Here is a 14194-nt window from a genome sequence, read left to right on the forward strand (position 1 = left end):
TTTTCATTACTTATTTAAAGTCATTATTTTTCTAAACATTGCTGTATAAAAATATTATTTGTTTTTTGAAATGTTTTGAAGAAATAAAAATGTTTCATAAATAATAATTGAGACATTTTAATGAAAAAGCGAATAAAATCAATTTGCTTTGTGAGACCTTTTGTTCTTTCAACCATTTTAAAAATTTCGATCTTTTGCTTTTCGACCTTTTTTCCTAACATCGTCCAATACCCGTGTGTCCAACGTCCAAAAAATAAATCATGGCCTCCCATTATGCCAAAAGACCGTGAACGGTGTTTGCAAGAATAAAGCTCCAACATACTTTCAAAATTAATGTTACGACATTAACAATATTTACCATCCATTAAAAATAGCAGATCTTTCGATAAACTGCATTCGTTAAACATGATAGATGAACCATGAACCTATTCAATGAACCGTGACCTTCACATTCTATTTATGTAATAGTTCCCAACCAAGTATCACAATCATAATCGCTTAACCAAACACACAAATACACGTACGTATTTATTTTGATAATAAAGAACAGGCAATCAACACCGCACTTAAAATGTTTCCATTTTTATTATCTAATCATTATTTGGAAGAGCATCAATAGACTTAAATAGAGGTTCCAACACTTAATTCGCTTTAGCATACCTTGGTTTATGCAGTGATAAAGCCAACATAAAACCTGCGACGCATTTAACTTCACTCTTAACGACTTATCAAAAGTAAATTGGCAGAGATGTCTGAATTACCTGAAACGTTTGTGGCCGGCTTTCACGACGAAAATGAAGTGCGAAAAATGAAATATGTGAAATTTGGCAACACCGGATTGACAGTGTCGCAGCTATCTCTGGGAACGGGAGGATTTTCCCCATTGTACGGGTAAGACTATTATAACTACTATAAATGTCAATGAAGGGGAAAGGTGTCGAACGCACAACGGTTCGGCTCGGAGTCGCTAGATTTTTCTAAAACAGCGTCAGAAAGGAAGCACTTGAGAAATTGCATTTTCTCTTGAATTAACGAGCTGTTTGTTTCTAGCCAATACAGTCTGGAACAATGCAGGGCCACCGTCGTCGAGGCCCTCCGCAGGGGCGTGAACTATATCGACACGGCCCCCTGGTACGGGCAGGGCGTATCCGAAGAAATTTTAGGCAAGGTTGGTTTTATTTACCCAACGAAATACGTTCGTTCCAAAAATAACCGATAATTTTAAAGTGCCTCGAGGGAATCCCGCGAAAAGCTTATTACGTAGCCACAAAAGTAGCGCGCTACGAGAAAGACCCCAAATTAATGTTTGATTTCACCGCGAAGAAAACGAGGGAGAGCATCGACATCAGCTTGAAAAAATTGGGACTCGACTACGTCGACATCATCCAAGTAACGCAATTACAAAAACATCAATAAAACACTCGTCCAATTCTGTGTTTGTTCAGGTCCACGACGTTGAGTTCGCCCCTTCGCTCGACATCGTCCTCAACGAAACAATTCCAGCCGTGCGGGAGGCGAAGGACCAAGGGAAAGCTAGATTCATAGGGGTGACAGGTTATCCCGTGTCAGTCTTAGCCGACTGCATCCAAAAGAGCAAGATTCCAGTCGACATGGTCCTGTGCTACACCCGACTGTCCCTCCTGGACCAAACCCTCAGCCAATACATGCCAGTCTTCAAGGTATCACAGTTTCAATCGTTGCGTGCACGACACTTCAACCTTGTTCTAGGCGAAGAATTTGGGCATCGTCAACGCCGCAGCGCACTGCATGGGGCTACTGAGCAACGCGGGGCCCCCCGAGTGGCACCCCGCCTCCCAAGTGATCAAAGACGTGTGCGCCGAAGCTAGAGAGTACTGCAAGGTGAGTACACCTCGAGCGAAAATTCGCACACAGTTTCTCTAATTCAAGAAAAATGGAGTGGAGCTCGGGAAACTGGCTCTGGACTATTCGCTCCACCAAGACGGTCCCCACACCAACCTAGTGGGAATGAACAGCCCCGATTTGGTCAAATTAAACCTTGACGTGTACCGCAACGGCATCACCGATAAAGAAAAGCAAGTCTGCAGCCACGTCAAAAACAAGTAAGTTGAAGCTTTGAGAGCGCACTCGCTGATTCACTTGTTTCAGTATATTGTCAAAACTGAAAAGGACCCACTGGGAGGGAGAAGAACTCGCTCATTACCGGGAGTCGCTTAAAGCGTAAACTTCTTTTTGTCTACGTTCTATGTTCGAAGTTTCACTTCGCTTAAAATTCTCATTCAAATAAATCGTTCAAATAGTCCTCCAGTTTCCGATAATTTCAGTCCCTTTATAATCAACTTCCGAACAGCTGTATAAATACGGCCAACTTTCTCGGCAAACTTTTGTCGAGTCCTGTTATTTCGACGAATTAACATTTATTTGATTTTACCAAAGCGCCGGATCAAAGGGCTCAAGTTACTCTTGCGCAAAGATCAAAAAAAGTGAACTACGCGACAAGCGTTTCGTGCACGCCTACCAAAAAACTAGTGCGGGATCACGTTCTGGTGAGCAATAAAAGAAAATATCGTTCAGATGAATTACCTCGCCGTGTGTACACCCAAAAATTTTATTTTCGATAATGTAAAAATATATTTACAATCTACCAAAGTAAATTACAAAAATGGCGTTGCTTTTTACACTAAAGTCGTAACAGTACATTTTATAACCAGAATAAAATAGACTAATCGATAAAGTTTGTCGCCCTTTATTGTTTCAACATTTAGGCCCTAAAGGTGAAATATCAACAGGTTTGACTTTTCGTGTGCGGGGGCTACAAGACAAAAAAACTGTGACAGACAAAATTAAACTTGACGTTACTTTGGAATTTCGCATCATAGAACATTGAATCTCCAGGAAAAAATCAATATGTAGACCCCCGCAACTCTAGATTTCGAACATACCAAAAACACGTCAAAAATTGGAGACCTTAATTTCCAAGTCTAAAAAAATGTACGCATTCTAAACAAAATTGAGATAAACTTGATACTACCACCATTTCTTATGTATTTTGTCTTGTATTATGTATTTGATCGGGCCCGAAGTTAAGGTCTTCAATGGTAGAACCTTAGGTGCTAGTTAAAAAGAAACGAAACGCTGCTCAAAAGAGTAAAACGAAAATTGAAGTCTGACGCATCTACAATCGCCCAGACTGTCACAAAAACAACATAAATTATTGAAAGACCGAGTGAGAATTCTTCAAATGAAAATCATGTATCATAAACGATAACTACCATTACTTACTTAATTACTTATATGTACATCTTTAATTTAATCTGTAAGAGAGATTGAAATCAGTCTGGATTGAAATTAATCGATCGATCGACCACCGTACCTTTAGACGTTATTCTCTTGCAAGCTGGTGGTGCTGAATTTGCGCTGTTAGATGGGCTTGTATGTTGGTTAGGAGGATATCAGGTACAACGGGTTTAGGCAATGGAATCGTGATTGGAGGCGGATCGTCCGAGTCTTGTTTAATCTTATTAACGGGCTGGAGCCGCCTGATGTTACTGACTACGTTCAGACCTGCAAAAGGGCGAATCGATTAATACTTGGAAAAAACGAGTGGGTCGAATTCATTTTGCGAAAGTGTTCGGGATCCGTCTTGCAGCTAAGATGTGTCCGACGAAAAATTACAACCAGAGTTGTGGAATGTAAAAAATTTCATTATTTAATACTGGAGAAAATATGTTAGACTGATTTATTGCAACTACTAAGACGCAATGAAATTTTTAATCAAACAGAATGAGACACATGCAAGAAAAAATATGTTGCGTTCATTTAATAGCTATTTATGTAACCAGTTATGAAATGCATTGTTTTCTGTAGCGAGTGGAATTTTTGCGGGATGAGCGAAACGAGGTTCCGCAATATGACACGAGTTACACAAAATAGCATTTCATAACGTGTTACATACAAGAGTTTTTCTAATTTTGACGAAAAATTAAAAAATTAATAAAATAAGTATTTTTTTACAGAAACCTGATTTATCTTACAAAGAGTTTGCATCTTTTTCCGCTAGGTGACGCATGCATGTTTTGTGTAATCAGGTGTCAATAATTACTTACCGTGAACGGTCCTCTTGTGTTGGGTGAGAAGGTACCCCATGAGGAAGCTTTCAGTGCACAGCTCACACTGAAACCTTTCCCCTGTGTGCCTCCGCACATGCGCTTTCAGATCGTTCCCTTGGGCGAAGGCAGCATCACAATACGTACACCTGTACGGTTTTTCCCCCGTGTGAGTTCTCATATGCACCGTCAGATTGTACGCCCTGCAACACACACCCCGTCAGCCCACAACCATCACATCTGAGACGGTGACTCCACCTTCCGAAACCTCTGCCGCATATCGTACACAGATGCGTCTTCTCACCGGTATGGTAGCGCTCGTGCACTGTCAGATCGGTGGTACGGGGGAATCCCTTGCCGCAGTATTTACACTTGAACGGTTTCTCGCCGCGATGCCTCCTCATGTGGATCACCAAGTAGTCGTTCCTGATGAATCTCTGGCCGCACTCCGAACACAGGAACTTCTTCGAATGTTCGTTGTGGAACTTCATGTGTTCGGTCAGGTGGGACTTAGACAGGAAACACTTGTCGCAGGTCTTGCACTGGAAGCGTTTCTCGCCCATGTGGCCCTTGACGTGCACGTCTCGGTATTTCTCGGTCGTGAAGGTCTTCAGGCAGACGTGGCACTCGTACTTTTTCTCGCCCAACGCCTGAAAAAGGGCTCAATGAATAGAGAATTTCCGAATTCATCCGAACAAAAAAATCCGTTTTGGTGGATCTTTCTCTTGGGTCAAGTCTACACGCAAGTACATACTACCAACGGGTTATTATAATTGTCTCTTACATCATCGTTGGTTACGATGTTATAAAATTTGCCACATACAATACATAGTGAGTGCTATCCTAAAAAAAATTATGCGATTGCCTAAAAACAAGCATCTTTAAGATAACGTAAGTGAAAGTAAAAAAACTGTAATAAGAACACAACAAATTTTTTTAGCTCAATTGATTTAAATGATAAAAACAAGGACATAAAAACAAATGTATTGTATTTTGTATAGTACTCATTCTTGTAAGCCAACACTGAATAATTTCACTTATCATTGTTGAATATTACAATAATACATCACAACAAACGAGATATCTTTCAGGAGATAAACCATTTTCATTGTTGCTAAAGTAATAAAGTATTTGTCAAGGTGCAAACAAAATGTTAACTACTTACTACAGAAACTAATGTCCTGCACGAGACAGTCACGAGAAAAACTATTTTGCTAATTCAGAACGCCTTAATTTTGTTTTTTCTTGAAAAATAAATAATGAAAACAAAACTGCAAGGTGACATGTGTGAACTGTCAAATGTCCAATTTTCAGCCAACTACGATATAATAAACATTTGGTAGCTACCAGCAGCCACTATGCGAATTAAATTTAAATTTGACGTGACATTTAAAATTGACATTATCGATTTTAAGGTTAGGTCTTGGATAAGAGAAAGACGGATAACTTCCAAAGCGAAAGTAATTAAGAGCTGAAAGCCTGCAAGGGCACAACTTCAAGCCAAGATCTTTCAAATGATACCAAACACGAGCAACACGTCTGTCACAAAATTTCTTTTAAACATTACATAGATAATAGCCCTGTCAACACTAACTACTCTTTGTCTGTAGAAGGGAACGCAACAAAATAATGAACAAACCCTCCTCGCAAGCTTTTCCGCGTCGAACCCGACCCCTACCCACCTTCTCCCCCACATTGTGCTTGGAGACCTTGTGCTTCGCCAGCTGATCCGCCCTGTTGAACGTCTTGAGACAAATGTCGCACTGATACTCCTGCTTCTTGTCGTGCAACCTGACGTGTTGCTGCAAGTGATCTCTTCGCGAGAACTTCTTCGCGCAGACGTCGCACGAGAACGGTCGAACGACCGAATGCGACGTCATGTGCCTCTTCAAGTGGTTGAATCTGGAAAACTCCTTGCTGCACACTTTGCAGGTGTGCACTTTCGCCCCTTCGTGACTCTTCGTGTGCTTCTCCAACAGGCTCATCTTGGTGAAGACGTCGCTGCAGCTCGGACACGCGAACTCCCCTTCTTCCTCCTTCTCGACGGGGTCTCTGCGCTCCTTCTTGACGCCAGGGGGGCGGCCCCGGGGCCTCCCGGTGGCCTTGTAACTAGATCCGTGCTTCCGCGGCCTCCCTCGACTGCGCTTGCCCCTCGGCGGGTTGGCTTTCGTCGGGAGGTACTCCGAGTGGGCGCTGTCCGAGTCGTTGTCTGCAGCTGGAACAGTTACGCGATAGTGAGGTTCTTTACGGCGTGGTTGGACCTACCCTCGATGGCGACGTCTTCGTCTTGCTCGGGATTGTACTCGTCATTCTGTACCACTCTACTGATTATCTTCTTGTCTTCGTCTATGTTAATATCGTGTTCGTTTATTTCGAGCTCTACTTGAGATTCTAACATGTCCTTAATATCCAACGGTTCCTCAGTCTCTGTCGCCTTGTTGGACGAACTGTCCTCGTTCTGGAAATCCGCAACTTCTTTAATTTTATCCTCGTCCAAGTTCTCGGTGACTTCCACGTGCGGCTCCAGATAATCGTCGACGTCGGACCCCGCGGAATAGTCCAGATTGGGGTCGTAGTCGATTTCGTAGTAGTGCTCCTCTATGTTGTCTATGTTATCCAGAGTAGGCAACGCCGGTTTTTGATTCTCGTGCAGTCTCTTGTGCACCTCCAGACTATCCTCCCTCGAAAATCCTCTGTTGCAGATGTCGCAAATGTGCACCCTCTCCCCTTTGCACCTGACCGCGTGGACGTCCAGATGATCCGATCTGTTGAAGCCTCTGTTGCAGGACTTGCAAGAGAACGGTTTCTCTTTGAGGTGCGTGGTCAGATGGCGCTTCAGGTGTTCCATTCTGGTCAGGGTCTTGTTGCATATTCTGCACACGTGGAGCTTGTGTTTCCCGTGGGAGAGTTCGTGACGATAGACGTGGGTCTGTCTGGTGTAGCCTTTGCCGCAGTATCGGCACTTGAAGAGCGTACCTAAGTGGATGCGTTTGTGGCTGCGCAAGCCTTCCAACGTTGTGAAGACTTTGCCGCACTCTCGACAAGTCAGGATCATCTGGTTGTTGTCCATGAACTCGATAAAGTCGGACCGTTGGGAGGCGGTGGGGGTGTCTTTGGGGGAGTCCTGGCTGAGGACTTCCTCCAACGACTCTAAAAAAACAGATATTTATTTTAATAAAATCGGAATTTTTATTGGAAATCTAATTACATATATACAATATAAAAACAACCAAAGAGATTGGCTTACATAATTTAAAATTAACTCGACGTATTATTTATGTTGATTGACAAAATCGATCGTATCTGTTATTGCTCAAGTTAGCAACACATCAACAAATTATTCATAGAATTTGTTAAATATGTAATATTATAATTTCTTTGGTAATGTTTTTCCTATACTATCAATTTAACGAGTTTTTAAAATGAGATTGTTAAATTAAGGCACCTCCACAACATTATACAACATGTCAATATTGTCAACGAGGATTATTTATGTAACAAGTGCGATATAACGATAATTATCGTACACACAACGGGGCCTACACGGATTGTGAATTGTGACAATAATGTATTAGTATCGCAGATGTTGCATACAAAGAATTATCAGAGTCAATTAGTATTTTAATTCTCGTCCCTGAAAAATCACGAGTCAAATATCGTCAAGCTTATTTAATCTATTTTAATTTTCTGTTATTTTCGTCGAGGCATGGCGTATGGTAAAGTGTGAAATGACTGCAATAACTAGGACATATTGCACGATTCTAGATAAATAACTTAAAAATAGTGTAGTAAGCTATTTGATTATTATCAGCTAAAATAATTTAGTCATTCCCATTCAAATGCTTTCGCTAAATTATTTGATTTATTATAATTTCATTGAATGGATCAGGACGTTGTATACCACGATCTTATGTTTGGGGTTTATAAGATCCATGGTTTCTCACAATTGTACGAATATTGGGTATTCGACGATTGGGAAACTGCTTTTGATAAATTTGTCGGGCTTGGACCGTTATTTGTAAGATGTGCCATTTGTGTAAGATGTGCCATGCGTATTAGTTATTATTGCAGCCGCAAATTAACACATCACCGTCAACGGCAACGCGACGACTTAACGATGGCATTATTTTATCGCTTTTTTCAGTCGCAGTTAAAAAAACAATGGAAAGCGATTAGGAACCTAACAACTTTTTACTTCTCACTACTTAATTCATTATTTTATTCACGGTCGATTTTTTCTAAATGAAATGAAAAGTGTATTTTAATAAATGGAGATGGTAAACGGCTCGTGAAATTAAAGGGAGGTTGGCGGAGAGCTAAAATAAGAAAATAATTTTGAGAATTTGCAAAAATGCAAACAATTATGAATTCTGTTACCAGTTAAAATTATTGTACCTACCTATTTCTGATACACACTGTACGTTTTTTTTTTCTAAATAAATAATCATAAATGATAGGTATTTAAATTAGAATGAAGTGAATTATTTTGTGGCAGGTAAAAATCTTAGTTAAAAATCAGTTGATTGTTAAATGATCATGTTTATTTGAGAGCTTGTCGGGTTCAGTGGATGTGTCCCACCAACTTATAAGTAAACCACGTGTTTGTTGCCCACCTGTGAACATCCCGTCTGCATTCTGGAGCTCTTCTTTGATGTCGTCGACTTTTAAATTCCTGGCGTACTCTCTGAGACAGACGTCTGTTTGTTGGCATTGTTGTTTGAAAACATAAGCAGTTTTGAGGTGGTCGGTGCACGTAGAGCAAATCAAACTGGGCAATCCGTCTTCGGCTTTGACCTAGGACCGCCAACAACCGTCACAACACTAATTAACAGTGAAGAATATGATTTACCTGTACGGATGTACAAGCCATTAGCATCTCGTCAATACGGGGACATTCGTGCAACATTTCGCATCCATCAAACACCGATCTCATGTCCGTCGACTCGGTTTTGCACGTGCGACAAATACGATTAAAGTCGTATTGGACCTGGTCCATCCTGAACGGATTTTCGGGGCACAATTCGCGCTATTTTATATTCACTCCATCGTATTTTTACCAACCCAAGCCAACACAATCGACTCCACTGGACTGGTGGGAAAATGACAGACCGATGTCAAACGACTGAATGACAGTTTTCTCGTTTTCCCGAAACAAGAACAACAGTTTCAAAGGAATTGGACAGATTTTATCCGATTTGCGTTTGTGAGGGCGAAGTGTGAGCAGAAAAAGTTATTGGGTTTACGTTTAGGCTAATATGAGAAAAATAGAATTTCAAAGGACTTTGATGCCGTTTGATATAATTCCCACTAGTTATAACTCCCCTTGGCTAGAATTGTCATAATGATTCGTATTTCAGAAAAAGTAAAGGCGTCTGCAATTTTTTTTTAATAATCTTGGCTTCTTTCTGACAACATGTAACGAAAATTTATGTGGCAACTGTGTGAATGGGGTAAAGTTGACATTTGTATGACATTTCATAAGCGTGCATGTGATTTTTTTTTATACCGTTGCACATTGATTTGACAATTTTCAAAACTGTGCGGCTATACGGCGGCTATGAACTGTCAAAGAAATGTCAACTCTATCCTACCCGCACAGTTGCCACATAAATTTTCGTACATAGTTGTCATTTGTCATACTTATCCACAATCATTTTGAATCACCCGATACATAAATTGATCAATTTTTAATCGAATATTTTTTTTACATTTTTCTAACCTCTAATTTCACACTTCGCTCATGGGATAATCATCAATTGAAACAAAAGAGTGAATGAAAATGTTTTTGTGCGGCAAAAACTTCACAGTTTTTTTAAAGAAAGAACGATCGCTGTTCTATTTAATACTAGCAGTTTTTCCTGTTTTTCATTCGAGTATTTTAATTGAGTAATTCATTTTTCGTGTTAGTTATCAATGGATGTGTAAACACATAAGCGGGTATGACGTATTTATAAATTTTACGGTTCAAATTATAGCGTGAGAGCAAAAAAAAAACATCAAAGTCCATAATGCGCTTGTGCACTGTAAGTTGCAGGGAAAAAATGCAATAATACCCATAATTGTTTATTTAAATAACCCATTTCAGGATTCCACAAATGCATGACGAATTTCATAATGAAGGACACGCCACTTTCTTTTTCCTAGCTACCCTAGTTACGGTATTTAATTTTAACTTTGTTTTGAAGAATTTTTGGAAAAAATGATAAATAAAACGATTGCTTTTGAGATTTCAGTAGTTGCACCGAGTGTAATTAAATCATCGCTTTGATATGTTGTCTATCCGTTGTTATGCCACAAATGACAATTTTTGAATGCCAAAAAGACAAAAACATGACAAGAGTAAAAAAATAAGGTTATTAATGTAAAGGTTGTTTTAGAGTTTATATCATGACATTGACAATCCTGCCCGAAATTTTAATTCCGTGACTGTACTTACATACTCTTGCCAACCCAATTTATTATTTATAGTAAACGAATAATAATGAACTCGATCCTACTACATTATAATATTGATGCGTAATGATATAAAAAATTAGTAAAACACTTGGAAGTGAGTTTATTGATTTTATGCACTAAGATCTTTGATTGAAACTACGGATTGAAATATCTAAATACAACATGGAGGCTAAATTTAAAAGAAGCGCCATTATGTAGCAAGGTTGGTACCTGCTGCATCATTTCATTGCCATTTCATTTGTTTTTGCGTGAGGTTCGCGTTAGCAATCTGCTGTTATTTTAAGAATCTTCCAGCTTTTCTGGCTGGGAATTCTTTACACAGCACAAGATGAGAGCAAAGGTGAGCATTTTAATAATTTTGTGTAGGATATTTGAACGGATTATCCAAAAAAGTGAGATAATTGAAGTACATGGTGAACTGTCAATTAGCAATTTCTGTGTTTGTTTGCACGTGTGAACGTTTGAGTTCTCTTTGATACACTTTTTGCTGAATCAAAAGCGTTCAATTTTGCGTTTTTCTTTGTCTGAATGTGTGGTCGGACCCGCCATAACCTCACTTTTATTGAGTGTTTAATATTTTGATTTGTTTCAGTGGCGTAAGAAGCGTATGCGAAGGCTAAAGCGAAAGCGCAGGAAGATGCGTGCGAGGTCCAAGTAGACATTTATGTAAGTATTGGTTTGATTGTGAACCTTGGTGGAAAATCCGTACACCTGTTTGAGTATGGCTAATCACACTGGGGTGAGAACAATTCATAGCATCCACCTGAATCACCTAGAACATTGGCGTTTCAGTCTAAGACTATGAAACAGTTGTTAACATTTTTGTACTCATTCCTATGTTTCTGTTGTTTACTTAGGTTGCTAACGTAATTGTTTTTTCTCTAGGTTCCACAACCCTGGCAAAACCTGGCAGGGGTAACCTGGGAAGTGGAAAACATTTAATATAAAGCTACAAAAATCCCTACAGTTGATTGTAAATTGAATTGTAATCATTGACTACAAAAAAATCAATACAATTTTTTGCCAAACAATTGCGTCTTAATTCGTCTTTAAAAACAAGGAGTTGAAATGACTTGTCAATTCTGAAATTTATAATAAAACCAATAAAACTAAACATATTATTTTATAAAAAGCATTGTACATAATTTTGACTATTCCATTCACCTGTCATTTGTTAAAAATGGACCAATAAAAACAATTTTACACATTTGTTACCATGGTTTCAAAAAATTGGACCGAATATTCCCTCTCGTGGAATTTGTGTCGGTAATACCACGTGATCCCAGCGATAATTTTTAACAAATGAATGCAGCCTTGAGAATTGCTTCCAAATGGACTCGCGTGTCTTTTTTGTGTTGTTGGAAGCATTTTCTTCGATTTCTGCGTTAATTCCTTCTTCCGATTTGCTGCCAAATTGCCAAAGTCCAAATTATGTAGACTATTTTTCAATCTGGTTTCACTCATTCAACTGTGCTTACGAATCTCACTCGTGCTGACGCACTCGTGGATTTATTCCCAAGTGTGACCAGTTTGAAAAATCTACGTTAACCAATAAAATCAACGAAAATCTTTCGTTGCTAGGTGACGGCTGTTCATATTAACCACTGGTTAATAATGAAAATTGATTAACCAGAAGAGAAATTCTGCTTCTGGGTTCAGTTTGAGGCTCAATAATGACGCCTTCTAAGGCTAGTAGTGAAAAAAAAAAATTAAAACGTCCAAGGAAAATTTTATAAAAATTCGTAACCAAGTGAGCAGCGCAAACAGGCAACTTGAATGTCTGATCGTTTTGTAGTATGAATTTTATTAGCAAAGGTGTAAAAAGCGGCTGTTGAAAAAATAATGTTTGAATTTCGTGCGCAAGATGATTGCTTTGTTGGCGCATTCGAATGAGTTTGAAGTCTCGACCAAAAACTCACTCTCATGCGCCAACAAAAAACAATCTACCTTGTTATTTCATTGATGTTTCATTTTCATATTTTTTGTGTATTTTAGGCCTTCAAAATTATTCTTCTTACCTATAAAAATATGCTAAAAACTTTGCTCCCACAAGACGTGTCCTAGAAATTTTTTGTAGATCTTATCTAGTAACTTTATGTCATATTCCTGATTCCCGGTTTCCTAATGACTAATGAGTAACCAGAGTAATGACGATTGTTAAGTTACATTCGCAGAGCGTCAACGTGTTGCCAGCGACAACAGCATCTCCACCAATCAACGGTCTAGAATTTTTTTTTGACAGCCGTAAATGTTGGAATCTCAAAATATTCATCTTCACTCAATTAAGGTAAAGTGTAGCTGGGAATCTGCGGTCGTCATTTTTGTGTCGCCGCTTCGCCAGCGACAGTAATTCGTGAGCGCGACAGAGAAATAAATGAAAAATGAGAGTGGTACTGTCCTACTGTCGTTGGATACACACGTTGACCTCGACGCTCTGTGTGGGGAATCGAAGTGAAAGTAACTTTACGTTCAGGTGTTTTGTGATGCTGTCGATCGTGTCCACGTGATAGATAACCAAACAAAACTACGAACACTTAATACCCTGCGACTGTGAAAGATTTAAATACTCGTTTCTCTGATATAATTAATGGTAAGTAGGTATTATACGTACAGTCATGTTCAAATATATCGCGCGTTCAAATGAAATCCTGGGCTGGGAAGGCGTTGGAAACCGTCAATTGTTGTGCTTTTTTAAAGCAAAGATTAAGTGGAGCATGTTGACAGCTAACCTAAAATTTAGAACCAAAAAAATCTTTCTTTTTTTCTTTCTTTACAATGTTTTACATTAAAAAAAGAATAACTTAACGATTCTTATTCTCGAAGCAACTATCTAAGGACACCCTTTGCTGAAAACAAATATGTTCAATTATGTCCGGATTAAACATAAACGTGTCAAACGGCGGGAAATTCAAACTTTACACTGTTCTAAACGGTTTAATTTTTCCAACGCTTACTTAGCCCAAGATTTCATTTGAACACGCGATATCTAGGACAACTGTTCTAACCCTTGGTTCTAACCTATAGTCGTTTTCAATGACATCCGTGCTGTCAGTATGACAGTATGTTGGCATCACTTGCTGTTTCAGTTTAGTAATTTTAAATTTCCTAATTTGGCAATTTATCTTGACGCCGCAAATTGACAAATTCAAATTATTATTTATCATTTCCGACAAAAAATGTAGTCTGATTCGGATTCCGAAGATGACTTCGTTTAACCATGTTTTACACCATGTTGAAGATTGAGTTTTATCGTTTGTTGTTGATGTTTCACGAAATATAAATTTTCTTTTACCATAACCTCAATTTCTTGTTTGACATTTTTTTAACTAGGATTTTCTTATACTCTGAATAGGTACTGGTTATGAATTTGTGTGTACAATCTGCACCAACATATTAAAAATGACACTGACAGCACGGATGTCGTTGAAAACGACTATAGATAACTATCAATTTCACTTGTGCATATAAATCTGGGACATCAATTATCATTTTATTTAAAATATATTTTGGCTAAAATTAACAATTCAATTGTTGTTATTTTATTATATGTATTATTAGGCATTTTGCGGTAAAATTGCTTTGAAAAATATAATCACTTGAATCACTTGTTAACTTTGACAAATGAAATCTGCTATTTTTTCTAGAAGCAAAAA

The 14194-nt window shown here is 38.7% G+C and overlaps 3 protein-coding genes and 3 long non-coding RNA genes across 8 annotated transcripts in view; 4 read left to right on the top strand and 2 right to left on the bottom strand.

Moving 5' to 3' along the window:
• The first annotated feature begins 520 nt into the window (after window positions 1-520).
• On the top strand, window positions 521-2281 carry LOC138132221 (uncharacterized). Its single transcript, XM_069049654.1, has 7 exons — window positions 521-891; window positions 1051-1168; window positions 1228-1389; window positions 1446-1679; window positions 1729-1860; window positions 1909-2081; window positions 2128-2281. Exons 1-7 carry the CDS (start codon window positions 749-751, stop codon window positions 2201-2203), a joined length of 1038 nt encoding a protein of 345 aa, XP_068905755.1. The 5' UTR covers window positions 521-748; the 3' UTR covers window positions 2204-2281.
• Window positions 2282-2573: 292 nt separating this feature from the next.
• On the bottom strand, window positions 2574-9343 carry LOC138132205 (zinc finger protein 420-like). 2 transcript variants are annotated; one of them, XM_069049628.1, is made up of 8 exons: window positions 8935-9342; window positions 8699-8879; window positions 6351-7235; window positions 5768-6300; window positions 4344-4735; window positions 4086-4288; window positions 3353-3543; window positions 2574-3293 (listed from the first exon to the last, which is right to left on the bottom strand). In XM_069049628.1, exons 1-7 carry the CDS (start codon window positions 9079-9081, stop codon window positions 3362-3364), a joined length of 2523 nt encoding a protein of 840 aa, XP_068905729.1. In that variant the 5' UTR covers window positions 9082-9342; the 3' UTR covers window positions 2574-3293; window positions 3353-3361. The 2 variants fall into 2 exon arrangements, with proteins under 2 accessions (XP_068905729.1, XP_068905730.1); XM_069049629.1 differs by having other exon boundaries at window positions 2574-3543; window positions 8935-9343.
• LOC138132236 (uncharacterized) lies at window positions 5058-5761 on the bottom strand. Its single transcript, XR_011160028.1, has 2 exons — window positions 5251-5761; window positions 5058-5199 (listed from the first exon to the last, which is right to left on the bottom strand). It is a non-coding gene; the product is annotated as an uncharacterized lncRNA (long non-coding RNA).
• A 168-nt stretch (window positions 9344-9511) lies between the features above and the next one.
• LOC138132235 (uncharacterized) lies at window positions 9512-10317 on the top strand. Its single transcript, XR_011160027.1, has 2 exons — window positions 9512-10108; window positions 10171-10317. It is a non-coding gene; the product is annotated as an uncharacterized lncRNA (long non-coding RNA).
• A 429-nt stretch (window positions 10318-10746) lies between these two features.
• Window positions 10747-11572, top strand: LOC138132230 (uncharacterized). The gene is made up of 3 exons (XR_011160019.1): window positions 10747-10881; window positions 11134-11207; window positions 11427-11572. It is a non-coding gene; the product is annotated as an uncharacterized lncRNA (long non-coding RNA).
• A 1127-nt stretch (window positions 11573-12699) lies between these two features.
• Window positions 12700-14194, top strand: part of LOC138132206 (zinc finger protein 85-like) — a 48019-nt gene continuing 46524 nt past the window's right edge. Inside the window, exon 1 of one of the 2 annotated variants that reach the window (XM_069049631.1) lies at window positions 12700-13131. The gene's annotated coding sequence lies outside the window, so the exon portion shown is untranslated. The remainder of the gene's footprint in view (window positions 13132-14194) is intronic. The other variant, XM_069049632.1, reaches the window with a different exon arrangement.

This window comes from Tenebrio molitor, chromosome 5 (genome assembly GCF_963966145.1).
Source record: "Tenebrio molitor chromosome 5, icTenMoli1.1, whole genome shotgun sequence".
Classification (NCBI taxonomy): Eukaryota; Metazoa; Arthropoda; class Insecta; order Coleoptera; family Tenebrionidae; genus Tenebrio; species Tenebrio molitor.